General features: G+C 41.6%; 2 protein-coding genes across 4 annotated transcripts in view; one reads left to right on the forward strand and one right to left on the reverse strand.

The window, feature by feature from the left end:
* The window catches only part of LOC118088015 (catalase), a 29084-nt gene extending 23127 nt beyond the window's left edge, over positions 1-5957 (forward strand). Inside the window, exons 9-13 of the mRNA XM_035121238.2 lie at positions 71-209; positions 1576-1706; positions 3062-3169; positions 4720-4806; positions 5692-5957. Coding sequence (XP_034977129.2) covers positions 71-209; positions 1576-1706; positions 3062-3169; positions 4720-4806; positions 5692-5697 — 471 coding nt within the window. The 3' untranslated portion in view covers positions 5698-5957. The remainder of the gene's footprint in view (positions 1-70; positions 210-1575; positions 1707-3061; positions 3170-4719; positions 4807-5691) is intronic.
* A 2409-nt stretch (positions 5958-8366) lies between these two features.
* LOC118085639 (catalase) overlaps positions 8367-13485 on the reverse strand; it is a 40698-nt gene continuing 35579 nt past the window's right edge. For all 3 annotated transcript variants that reach the window (XM_035116520.2, XM_060274894.1, XM_035116510.2), the window contains 5 exons: positions 12551-12689; positions 11563-11693; positions 10590-10697; positions 9704-9790; positions 8367-9093 (listed from right to left, as the gene is read on the reverse strand). In XM_035116520.2, the coding sequence (XP_034972411.1) occupies positions 9031-9093; positions 9704-9790; positions 10590-10697; positions 11563-11693; positions 12551-12689 (528 nt within the window). In that variant the 3' untranslated portion in view covers positions 8367-9030. The remainder of the gene's footprint in view (positions 9094-9703; positions 9791-10589; positions 10698-11562; positions 11694-12550; positions 12690-13485) is intronic.

Genomic DNA, 13485 nt, shown 5'->3' on the forward strand with positions numbered 1-13485 from the left:
AATGGAGCATCATAGTCTCAGCCCCCACCCAAAGAAGAGGACCTTGAACCTTTTCTCTGATGTATCCTAGGGTCGTCTTTTCTCATATCCAGATGCTCACAGATATCGTCTGGGACCCAACTTCCTTCAAATTCCTGTAAACTGTCCATACCGTACTCAGACTGCCAACTACCAGAGAGATGGGCGTATGTGCGTTTCTGATAACCAAGGTAATTCCAAAAGGTGTCTTCTGGAAGTAATCTGCAATATCATGTGCAATGACTTTTTCTTCCTCTGCGTTTGTAACATGGTCTGAATATGTGATCTAATATTCCTTCAGGTTAGATGCTTAACTGTGAGTGAAATCCATCACAACGTCTGCTCATGTAGTGGGACTTTAATTTACTCAGCTCCTTCCTATAGCCTCCCCCGTGCAAAAAAATAATAATAATCTGTTCAGGAGAATCCCCCAACAGCTTCAGAACAGATGGAAGGGGAAGTCCTGTTGGGTGAACAGAAGTTGTTTGTGCCCTGACACAATGGAATATTGCCCTTTGTGGACTTCTTCTTCTTCTTCTTAAGCATATTTGACCTTAATTTAGCCATATGGATGCATAACTTTTTAAAAAATCAAAATATATTTTCATCTGTAGGGAAACAAGGAATGAATGCATGATCATACGGCAAACAGTCGTTTTGCCTCCAAGCATTTATACCTACCGGTGGAAAAAATGAAATCAAATTATATTTAAAGTCATGCCAACGTGATTATACTGCTTCAAAGAACTTCTGTAAATTAAGCTTTGGTCCTCAACCAAGAGCTTATAATAGGCAGGTAGCTGATCTTTCTTGAATGTTCCATCTACTGGATCCCATTCAGAGTATTCTGTTTATCAGTAGGACATGCAAACAAGAGAAGTAGTATTTAAGAAATTAAGTAACTGGCAAACAATACCCTGATCAGCTTTCACTTGGATATCAGGATCAAATAGGAATTGGAGAGTGAGTGAGTGAATTGAGAGACTCCAGTTGACCTTTTATCTAAAAAGAGCTATTGCTGTACACCAGGGACGTCCAACTCCCAATAGACTGTGATCTACTCACAGTGTAAAAAAACTGGCAGTGATCTACCCATTGTCGTTGGACGGATCAAAGTTGTTGAGCTTTTTTGGGGAAGCCAAGTTGGTTGAGCTTTTTTTAGGGAGCAAATGAATGAATGGAACTGAATACATGAATGAATGGAACTGAATGAGCATTGCGATATACACAGAACATAATCAAAAGTTGATTATATAAAACAGTTGAGGGTCCTGAATCCCCAGTCTGATAGTCGAACTTAATCTGATGGCCCACTTTTTTGCTAGGAAGCAAAAGTTGCTGAGCTTTTTTAGGAAAGTCAAAATTGTAGAGCTTTTTTTGGGGGGGGAGTAGATCACTGAGTGGCCAGAGATCTACCAGGAACACCCCATGATCTACCAGTAGATCACAATCTACCTGTTGGACGTGCCTGCTGTACACTGACCTTTTCTTGCAAATGTTGATAGCTAGGTATGTGGCACTCCTAAAACATGCATACAAACATATATATTCTTCTAGGTGGTGCTCCAAATTATTACCCCAACAGTTATACTGGCCCTGAAGACCAGCCCAGTGTGAAGGAGAGCAACATGTTTCTTTGTGGTGATGTACAACGCTTCAATAGTGCAGATGAGGACAATGTGTCTCAAGTAAGCAGAGTAGAAATGGAAGATTACCTTATTTTGGACATGAGTTGAATATACAAGCTGAATTCATTTTAATGAAATGAATTGACTTGCTGGAGACATCTGCAAAAATGCCTGCTTTGAAACAGGTTGAAGGTTTTTTGTGATATAGTCCCATCTTGCAGAAACTTAGCTGTAGCTTCCCTATGCCATTACTGCTTTACCCTTTTGTTACCCTATCAAGTTGTAGAGTTTCATATACCCCCACACACAATAGATCAATGAAAGCTCTTTTCTAGGCCTGTATGCAATCCTGGACCTACTCTGGGGAGACCCACTGAAATCAATGAACATGACTAACTCAGGTTTATTATTTTCAACGGGTCTGCTCTGAGTAAAACTTTCCTGGATACAACTCATGGTAACCTGTGCCTAACAGCAGGCAGAAGCTCTCCAACAGAGCACAGGAAGGTGCTGTAAGTTACCCCTATTCCAATCTCGGTTCAGGGGCCTCTGGGAGGAGCTCTGCTGGCTGAGGCAGCAGGTGAGTTTCTGCCAGAGTTTTGAAAATTGGGCCCAAGGTTTGGAATAGGTGCAAGTATGTCCTTGTCCTGTCTTGGCCCTGGAATTCCTCCACCGCGACCAAGGCTGACCCATAGGCGCTAGGAGTGCAGGGTTCCCCGGGTGCCAGGCTCTCAGGGGCGCCAGGCTGAGAGTCCGGGGCCTGAGAGTTGAGTCCGGGGAAGAGCCCGCCCATCAGTCGGAGTGCCGCTGTGGGCTCTTCTGATGTGGCGGGCTCTGCGCCGGGAGTTTGGGGGCGACAGAGTCTGTGAGACACTGAGGCGGCTGACGGCTCCGCCTTCCTGCACACCTGGGACTGGGCAGCCTGGGGGGAGGGGGTGCCGGGCAGATCTTTGCACCCCGGTGCCGCATATGCTTACGACAGCCCTGGCCGCGACTGCCACGACTGCCACTTTTGGGAATTAGGCCTGTGTAAATTACTTTGGCTTAAGTTCAACCAGCTGAGCCAAGGTGAGCATCTTATGCCAGCATATGTTGGGCTTGAACAGGATGAAAGGTTTGTGCTGATATAGGCCTGATTGAGCACCAGCTCAGCCAGGAAAGCCCAAGATCAGCCAAATGCAAACTTTCTCATCCTGGTGGTGGCTTTGGATTGCGCTGTAAATTGTAAACCTGAGAAACATCTCAGGAATAAAGCTTTTGGCTATCTCTTCTGTTTCCTGTGTTGGTGGCGGAGTTTAAAGTCGGTAGTGAGACTTTATCTTAGCTCAGTTTGTATGTTATTTTAGAAAACGTCTGAATAATTATTCAACACAAGTTGCACCCTTAATGAGAGACGAATTTATTTTCATTTAAAGGTACGCATATTCTATACCAAAGTGCTGAATGAGGAAGAGCGCGAGAGGCTTTGTGAAAACATTGCTAGTCACCTGAAAGATGCTCAGCTTTTTATTCAGAAGAGGGCTGTAAGTGAAATTGCTACTTTTATCTGATGACACCTGAACTATCCTTCTAATGTACATCCTAAAATAATTTTAGAAGATAGAGTTCTATATAAACATATTGTAAAATGCATAAAAATATAATGTAAGACAGAGAAAATATTTAAGCTTAAAAAGTTATCCAGCCTTCCAATTACTTAAAGTGCTTTTTGAAATACTATTTAAAATCGGATAAATAATAGCAGAATAGCTAGCACAGTACTTCTAGCCATTGAAAGACAGCCTCCCTGCTTCCTTTTTCAAGTAAGACCTAGATATATTTAGGACTGTTTAGGTCCATGCTAAGGGACATGGGCGGTGCTGTGGGTTAAACCACAGAGCCTAGGGCTTTCCGATCAAAAGGTCGATGGTTCGAATCCCCATGACGGGGCGAGCTCCCATTGCTCGATCCCAGCTACTGCCAACCTAGCAGTTCGAAAGCACATCAAAGTGCAAGTAGATAAATAGGTACCACTACAGTGGGAAGGTAAACGGCGTTTCCGTGCTCTGCTCTGGTTCGCCAGAAGTGGCTTAGTCATGCTGGCCACATGACCCGGAAGCTGTACGCCGACTCCCTCAGCCAATAACGCGAGATGAGCGCCGCAACCCCAGAGTCGGTCACAACTGGACCTAACGGTCAGGGGTCCCTTTAGCTTTTAGGTCCATGCTATAACACAGAAAGCGCATGAACAAAGCAAAAATTACATTTCAACTTTGGAGGGAAGCTGTGTAATAGTATTTTCATAGGAGGTAATTTGGAAGCTCTTTCATTCAAACCCAGTTAGTAGCTTCAAATCTCCATGTCAATAGCAGACGGCGTAGTTTACATATAATTTGAGAAGGTTAATTTAAGAAATGAATGTATTGGTGCTGACCTTTAAAGCCCTAAATGGCCTCAGCCCAGTATACCTGAAGGAGCGTCTCCACCCCCATCGTTCTGCCCGGACACTGAGGTCCAGCACCAAGGGCCTTCTGGCAGCTCCCTCACTGCAAGAAGCAAAGTTACAGGGAACCAGGCAGAGGGCCTTCTCGGTAGTGGTGCCCACCCTGTGGAATGCCCTCCCATCAGATATCAAGGAAATAAATTTAGAAGACGTCTGAGGGCAGCCCTGTTTAGGGTTGTTTTTAATGTTTGATGTTTTATTGTGTTTTTAATATTCTGTTGAGAGCTGTCCAGAGTGACTGGGGAAACCTGGCTGGATGGGTGGGGTATAAATAATAAATTATTATTATTATTATTATTATTATTATTATTATTATTATTTATTACATCATAGAAGAGGCTGCTGTATCAGGCTCATAGCCATCTAGTCCAGCATCCTGTTCTCACAGTAGCCAACCTGATGCCTGTGGGAAGCACCCCAGCAGGATAGGAGAGCAACAGCACTCTGCCCACCTGCAGTTCCCAGCAAGTGGAATTCAGAGACTTACTGCCTCTGACCGTGGAGGCGGAACATGGGGAGAGAAGGGGCTTTGGATGAATCTTAATACAGACTTATATTTCCTCTTCAACTTCCTTTCCTTCATCTTCCTAGGTGAAAAACTTTACTGATGTTCATCCTGATTATGGTGCCCGCATCCAAGCCCACCTGGACAGGTACAATGCTAAAGGCAGCAAAAAGGTATGGAAGCATCTTCAATTTACTGGGTGCTGAGTGGCTAAGGCATTAAGAAATAACTTGCAGTAGACCAAATGTTGACAGTAAGTTTCAGTGGCTTGGTTTTGGAAATGTAAAACTGCAAAAAGAACTCCACTCACACAGAATGGCCCCACTGAAGGAAGAGGTCATTTTTTTACTGATTCTTCCTTCCCCTTGTAGTCCCCTTAATTCCTGTGTTTTTAATGTGTAAATTCATGAACATAACCACGCTTAATTTGGTTCCCGCTCCTCCACATGCAGCTGCTGGGTGACCTTGGGCTAGTCACACTTCTCTGAAGTCTCTCAGCCCCACTCACCTCACAGAGCGTTTGTTGTGGGGGAGGAAGGGAAAGGAGAATGTTAGCCGCTTTGAGACTCCTTCGGGTAGTGATAAAGCGGGATATCAAATCCAAACTCTTCTCAAAATAACCAGAGGATTTCCCCCTCTAATTAAAATGGCACTTCTGAACTTATTAATCAAGATAGAAAATCATAATTGGGCATAGGCTGTGAGACTATCAAAGCTTCAAATAAGGGGTAAATCTGGATTTAGTCTGTGAGGCATTTCCACCCGATTTAGTGTACCCTCCTTCCACTGCCCTTCCCACAGCAACTGGACTTTGGGTGGGGGAACCTCCTCTCTCCTCCCATAGTGGAACTGGATAGTATTATCAGTGGGAAATGTTACACCAGAGTTGTGTATGCTGGTGGGGGTGCCATGTTGTGGTGTTGTTTCATATAAAAGTTATAAAGGGATGCTATTTTTTATGAAGTCATCAGAGTCCTGTTTACCATTCAAAGCTTTCCGATGTTTAGTGAGCTTTTCCATTAACACTACTGTACTGCCCATGCTTTTTGTCTCCACAGGGATGAGTGCAGGTTTTCCAGCTTCTTCCATGTTTGGGCAATCACCTTCCATGCTGTTACAAGGAGGAAAACTCTTCCATTATTCTAGCGCAGGCACCCCCAAACTGCAGCCCTCCAGATGTTTTGGCCTACAACTCCCATGATCCCTAGCTAACAGGACCAGTGGTCGGGGAAGATGGGAATTGTAGTCCAAAACATCTGGAGGGCCGAAGTTTGGGGATGCCTGTTCTAGCGTAAATCTTTTGCATCATCATGGGAAACTGACAATAAAGTGAGCTGTGGTGAACATTGAACCATTTGGTGTCAGATGAGACTTTTTTCTGTATGAACCTCAGTCCAAAAACATTGTACTTTGGTGTGTGCTTTTCCAATCCCGCCACATCCTCTCCAACACAGCAGGGAAGAAGCTGCTGAGTAGATGTAATGGCATTGTTGTGGAGTCGGAAACCAGCAGCAAAGCAGCTTAAAGGGGTTGTCTCTGATTTTTGTCTTTACAGATAACAACGGTTTTTGACCCACATTACACCAGTCCCCCTGTTCCATCTGAGTCCACCGATCAGATTCCCAAATTTGTTTCAGAGAATCAAAATTTTCCATCTTAAAATCACAAATAATTTGATAAAGAATAGGCAGCATCCTCTTTGAGTTTGGGGTTGAATTGAGCAGTAAGTTTTCAACCGGGGTTTGTGCTCTGATGGATAAGGAAAGGACACCAATTGGTGGCAAAATGGACTACTTGGTGTATATAAAACCAATATGTCCTGCCTGCCTGGTAATTTAGTAGCCAGCTCATTGGCCTTTATAGGTAAATTATTAGCATATAGATCTTTAATTCAGTAGTCCCACTTCTTGCCATGTATCCCTGCTGATCCTTGCCATGCTGATGCCTGTCTTGATTTTGAAACTGTGAGTGGAATATGAAAGGAATCAAAGGTGATATTGGGGGTTTAGGTATCTAGGAACACCACACCTGGAGACCTGCAGGTGTAAATGGATTTGAAATTTGAGTGCAAAAGTGATTTATAGCCTAAGGAGGGTACGGCTAGCCTAAGGAGGGTACAGCTAGGAGCCATTTAACTGACTTAGGATTGCTTATGCCTTCATATTCTTACAATATTATGTAGGCGGACAGTTTCATAGTACCCCTGATGGTGTGGTAAATGAAGGCCTCTTTTCGCAGAGGGCCAATATAAAACTAAGAACCGAATCTCAAACCAGGTCATTTGCCCTGGTGGACAAAAGTCACAATTAACTTCTTAAAACACTCAAATAGAACTGACAAAAATTGTCAGTGCCACCATTTTCACAGCCGACACCCATTTCACCTACGGCATATTGGGTTGTGGCCAAAGCTTCAAGTTTGTTTTAAGTTCTTTGAAATGAAGATTTCAAAATTTAATCATTGTAGCGAAGTCCAGAATTTGTGGAAAACCGATGTGAAAACACCTTTAAAAAAAAAAAATTCAAAAGTACATTTTATAAGCCTTGTGATCTGTTTTTGGCTTGCATTGAACATTATGAAACAATTGAATGTCATTTCCTGTGGTATGCTATACAGGAATACAGTGTTTGGCTGCGAAAGCAGAGTCATCTGCTTAAAGAGTAGGAAAGGGCTGAAAAAGCTTGAACTCGAAGCTTTCCATTGATGTGATCTCCCCTTATCTATAAAAATCTCTTAAAAGCTGCACTTCCTCTGCTCCTCCTTTGCCCTTTCTCTCTCAAACATAATTGCAGCTTTGTCTCTTTTTTTCTCACCAAAGTTCATCCTGCAGCTGATCCCATGCATATTTACTCAGAAGTACTGTAATCCCTACAAAGCTCAATGTCAGATGTGCATAGGACTGCAGCATTAGGCGTTTGCTCCCATGCACCTTTACTGAAAAGGAAGCTGTGTTTTATTTCACTTGGTTGAAAGCTGGCATCAAAGCCTTGAAATCTTTCTCTATTTTATCCCTCTTTACCTGGAGTATCAGCTGATACCCCTCAGATAGAGAACATCTGGACTGTTGAGCAGCGGAGGGCATGAAAAGGACTATAAATTAGTGGGAAAGGAGGGAAGCTATGAATTCTCCAATGGAGACTGTGTATTGTCATCCTAACATTTGTATGTACATAGTCAGGCTGTTTACTCTGGCCCCAGTACATTCCCACCTGTTTTTTTGAATCTCTGTACATATGATGTTATCTGTGGATCACAGCTATTTCGGTAGTTTCTTCCGAAACAGTACATTTTAATGCCGTTTTTCCCAAGCAAGCTTGGCTCTGACTTCAGAACTGAAGGTTTATCCCAGCTGTGTACAATTGAAACAGAATTTCCGGGGTGGAGAACCAGCCAGGTAATGTGTGTTGAGTGAAGACATCTGTCTCCACTCAACTGGTGTGAATATATGTTAGGAGACTTTAATACACATCAAATCATCCTGATGTGTACATTGAGTACAAATTTGATTTGGCTCCTTCCACTTTTCTTCATGCCAAATATCAGAACAAAAAAGTACTGACTGGTGAGTTAAGTTACAGGATTGGGAGAAAGAATCCTGCATGCTCCTTTTATTTTCAACTCCCACGCACCCACCCTTTACTCATGAATGATGACACCGTCGTATGTAGGTTGACCCACAGAACTAGATCTAAAAGTACATGGTTACTAAAACTCCATAAATAAATGTAAAACATTTCATTATAATAATAATTTTATTTGAGAATGGGCACTGTAAGAATTGTCCAGTATAATGGATTACCTTGTTTCTGTATATGTATTTATGTCAAAATGAAGTTAAAGAAAAGAAAATATGATCAAATATGTGTTTCAGATATCACTCCTGTAATCCATCCTGCATCAACAAAAGTCTGATAAATTTTAGCGCCATTGCAAGATAACACTGCTTGCATAATGGGAGCATTTTTTAAAATGTGCTCTTTTTAAAATGTTAATACCTCTATGAGGAAGAATTTTATTCACCTGTTGCTGTATTGATTTTGACATAGTTAGTAGAAGATATACCATCAAAATATTATGAAAGTTATTTTGGGTAAATTAGTTACAAGAATACAAAAATAAGGCAAACCTTTTGATTAATTTTGCAAAAGTAGACAAAACCGCTGAAAAGTGATCGCCAGTACAGATTGATTTTAACAGTCTAGACAGAATGTTTTACAAGACATAAGATTATAATTCAATTAGTTTTTAATCACAAATGCAAACTTCAATGGTTCTGCCTGGCAACTTCCAAAACAAAGGAGATTTCCATAAAAACATGAATATTTGCAGGATTAAGGCTTGTTTTCCAGTTGGACGGATGCAAGTGCAGTGATCAATGGGACCACAGGTCATACTTTCTACAAATTAGATCTTTCCTTCGCAGCAACATGAGAACTTTGGGTGTAGGTATGAACACAATCCTAGAAACAAGACAAAAATAGTTTAAACCACCGACAGTCAGCTTGGTTTATAGGCGCATGTTTCTAACAGAGAAATCCTTTGGAGACTGGAGAGAGAATCTGAGGATGCAGGAACTACCAGATCCCAAAATGCCAGAGTAAAAGTGAGAGAGCTTTTCTTTTTAATTTTTTTGTCCTTCTATGTCCTCAGATTTTCCCTCCTATTGACCCCAAAACAGAAGGAAAATCAGCATAGCAGTTCCACAGCTGCCATACTTTCCCCACTGCTTATGTTGGGGAAACAGGAGGGCTTTACTCTCCCAGAACTAAGGCATTATCCTAAGAATCAGATGATTTGCTGGCATATTGGCAAATACATTTTTGTGCAATACATTTTCATATGGCACTTAAAAAGAATAAGTGAGAGAAAATTGATCAAGGCAATCTTGCAAGGGGCTTTGGCCACTTGAACTGGCAGCATTTTAAAGTTTGCATTTTAACCCCCCCCCCAAAAAAAACATTCATTCCGACTCCACAGTCCTCTCTTTTGATCATGCACTTTCATCTACGACAATTTACATATTAATGCCTTAGCCACTCAGCACCCAGTAAATTTAAGATGCTTCCATACCTTTTTGCTGCCTTTAGCATTGTACCTGTCCAGGTGGGCTTGGATGCGGGCACCATAATCAGGATGAACATCAGTAAAGTTTTTCACCTAGGAAGATGAAGGAAAGGAAGTTGAAGAGGAAATATAAGTCTGTATTAAGATTCATCCAAAGCCCCTTCTCTCCCCATGTTCCACCTCCACAGTCAGAGGCAGTAAGTCTCTGAATTCCACTTGCTGGGAACTGCAGGTGGGCAGAGTGCTGTTGCGCTCCTATCCTGCTGGGGTGCTTCCCACAGGCATCAGGTTGGCTACTGTGAGAACAGGATGCTGGACTAGATGGCTATGAGCCTAATACAGCAGCCTCCTCTTATGTTCTTAAAATTACCTTCTCAAATTATATGTAAACTATGCCACCTGCTATTGACATGGAGATTTGAAACTACTAACTGGGTTTGAATGAAAGAGCTTCCAATTTACCTCCTACGACCATAGTATTACACAGCTTCCCTCCAAAGTTGAAATGTAATTTTTGCATGCAGAAGTCATAGCTTTGTTCATGTGCTTTCTGTGCTACAGCATGAACCAAACATCCCTAAATATATCCAGGTCTTACTTGAAGAAGTAAGCAGGGAGGCTTACTGTCTTTCAACTGACAAGACGCCCTGTGCTAGTTACTCTACTATTACTTTATCCTTATAATTTAAATAATATTTCAAAAAGAGATTGTTGAAGGCTTACCTTTTACATCTGGGGTTTTTTTTTCTACCTTAATTTTTTTGTCTGTCTCATATTTTCATGCATCTTAAAATAAGGTGGCACACAAGTCTATATTCTAAAATTATTGTAGGATGTACATTAAGAGCATAGATCAGATGTCAACAGATAAAAGTAGCAATTTATCACTTACAGCCTTCTTCTGAATGAAAAGCTGAGCATCTTTAAGATGGCCAGCGATGTTCTCACAAAGCCTCTCACGTTCTGCTTCGTTCAGCACTTTAGTATAGAAGTCTCGTACCTTTAAATGAAAATGAAGGACAAATTTCTGTCACATTATGGATGTACCCTGTGATGCATAATTATTAAGATGTTTTCTAAAATAAGATAAAAACTTTCAACAGAGAGAGTCTCACTACTGACTTTTAACTCCACCATCAACACTGGGAACAGAAGGGATGGCCAACAGTCTTATTTCCGAGATGTGTCTCAGATTTACAATTTACAGCACAATCTAAAGCCAGGATATGCCAGGATGTGAGAGCTTGGATTTGGCAGATCTTGAACTTTTCTGGCTGAGCATAAACCTTTCATCCTGTTCGAGCCTGACATATGCTGGCATATGTCACTCCCCCTGGCTCAGCTGGTTGAACTTGTGCTGGTGGAATTTACACAAGCATTATTATATTTTTTTAAAAGGAGGTGACATTTCAGGAAACACTTGCATGTATTCCAAACTCTAAGCCATGTGACCTAGGGCTCAATTATCAAAACTTGGGCAAACACTCAACTGCCAGGTCAGCCAGTGGTAGCCTCTCCCAGAGGATCCTGAGTTAGGCAAGTTCATTAATTCCAGTGGGTCTCCCCAGGGTAGGTCTAGGCTTGCATACAGGCCTAGAAAAGAGCTTTCATTGATCTATTGTGTGTGTGTGTGTGGGGGGGGTTATATGAAACACTACAACTTTATAAGGTAACAAAAGGGATAATGCAAAAATGGCCTAGAGAAGCCACAGCTAAGTTTCTGCCAGATGGATCACAAAAAACTTTTACCTGCTTTCAAGGTAGGTGTTTTGCAGATGTCTCAAGAAAATCAATTCACTCCATAAAAAAACAGTGTATACGTCTAACCCATGTCCAAAATAATTTTCCATTTCTACTCTGCTTACTTGAGACACATTGTCCTCAGTTGCACTATTGAAGCGTTGCACATCACCAGAAAGAGGCACACAGCTCTCCTTCAAGCTGGGCTGGTCTTCAGGGCCAGTAAAACTGTTGGGATAATAATTTGGAGCACCACCTAAAAGAAATATGTAGATGTAGATGTAGATATAGATATAGATATGAATCCATTGGATGTGTTTCAAACACATCATGTGCTTCATATCTAGCTATTAATGTCTTGGGGGGGAATCAGTATACAGCAATAATCTCCTTCTAGAGCAGGCACCCCCAAACTGCGGCCCTCCAGCTGTTTTGGCCTACAACTCCCATGATCCCTAGCTAACAGGACCAGTGGTCAGGGATGATGGGAATTATAGTCCAAAAGATCTTGAGGGCCGAAGTTTGGGGATGCCTCTTCTAGAGGAAAAAGTCAACTACAGTCTCTCAACACTCTCACTCTACAATCCTTATCTGATTCTGATTTCCAAAGTGAGAGGTGATCAAGGTATTGTTTCCCAGTAACTGCTTCCATATAAAAGAAGACTACTTGATATAAAATAAGACTACTGCTCCCCTTTCTTCATTCTTTCCCTGTTTCTCCATTCAAATGGCATTACACTTTTGATTAAACTATTTTATGCATCCATATGGCTAAAAAAGTTCACAAAGGACACATATTTTAAACAGACTTCTGCTCATGCAGCAGGACCTCCCCTTCATCTGTTCTACAGACAACTGCACATTCCCCAGATTTGTTCTGAAGCTTTTTGCGGATTCTCTAGAACAGACCTGGGAGGCTAGAGGGAGAAGCAGGAGAAATTTAAAGTCCCACCAAGAGAACACTCATGAGATGTTGAATTTCACCCACAGTTAGGAATCTAACATGAAGGAAAATTAGATCACATATCCAAACCATACTAGAAATTCAGAAGAAGAAAATGTCCTTGCATGTGGTATTGCAGATTACTTCCAGAAGACACCTTTTGGAATTACCTTGGTTGTCAGAAATGCACATGAATCCATCTCTCTGGTAGTTGGCAATTCGAGCTCGGTAAGGACAGTTTACAGGAATTTGAAGGAAGTTGGGTCCCAGACGATGTCTGTGAGTATCTGCATATGAGAAAAGACGACCCTAGAATAATATATTGGAGAGAAAAGAGTGGAGGCGGGTAAGTTTTCTTTAGGTTGGTGCTGACACCGTACTGTTCCATGCTTTATATTATGACAATATCCATTCTTCTTAAGTTGCTCCTGCTCCTAATGTCTACAGAAGGAAGAATTCTTTCTCACAGGGGCAATAAGAACATAATAAGAACTTAGGTCCAGGGTGCCGCAGGGATCACCTGAACCCTTATATCGCAGGAGTGCCAACCAAGCCTTTGGTGTCACTGACTCAGTCCTGCGGAACACTCAGCACAAAAGGTGCCCCTGACCTCTATTGGCAAACTTCTAAATGCCAGCTGAAAACTTTTCTTTTCCTCCTATGCAGGCAATTAAGAGTACACCCCCCACAATAGGTTCCTGATCTTTGTTTTTAACTTTGTGTTTTTAACTTACTTTTAACATTTTATGATTTTATTGTATGGTTTCATCTTCTTTTTACTGTTGTAAACTGCTTTGATAAATTTTGGGGATAGAGTGGTATATAAATATTTTTATAAATAAATAATGCAAGAGCAGACCTGCTGGATCAGAAGAAAGGTTTCAATTCAGTCCAGTATTCCGCTTCCTGTCTTGGAAATCAATGTAATGATCAAGTGTATGAATCTGACTGCTCTCACCAGGTGAGATCAGGGCTACTTTCCTGAAGAATTTATAAGCTGATTTGGGACTTTAGTCTCTGAGACTGTTGAATGTCATTGTGGAGTTACATTCTTAATATTTATTTAAAACAGCTTACTACTATATTTTCACTAATAAGCAAACTC

This window comes from Zootoca vivipara, chromosome 1 (genome assembly GCF_963506605.1).
Source record: "Zootoca vivipara chromosome 1, rZooViv1.1, whole genome shotgun sequence".
NCBI classification, from domain to species: Eukaryota; Metazoa; Chordata; class Lepidosauria; order Squamata; family Lacertidae; genus Zootoca; species Zootoca vivipara.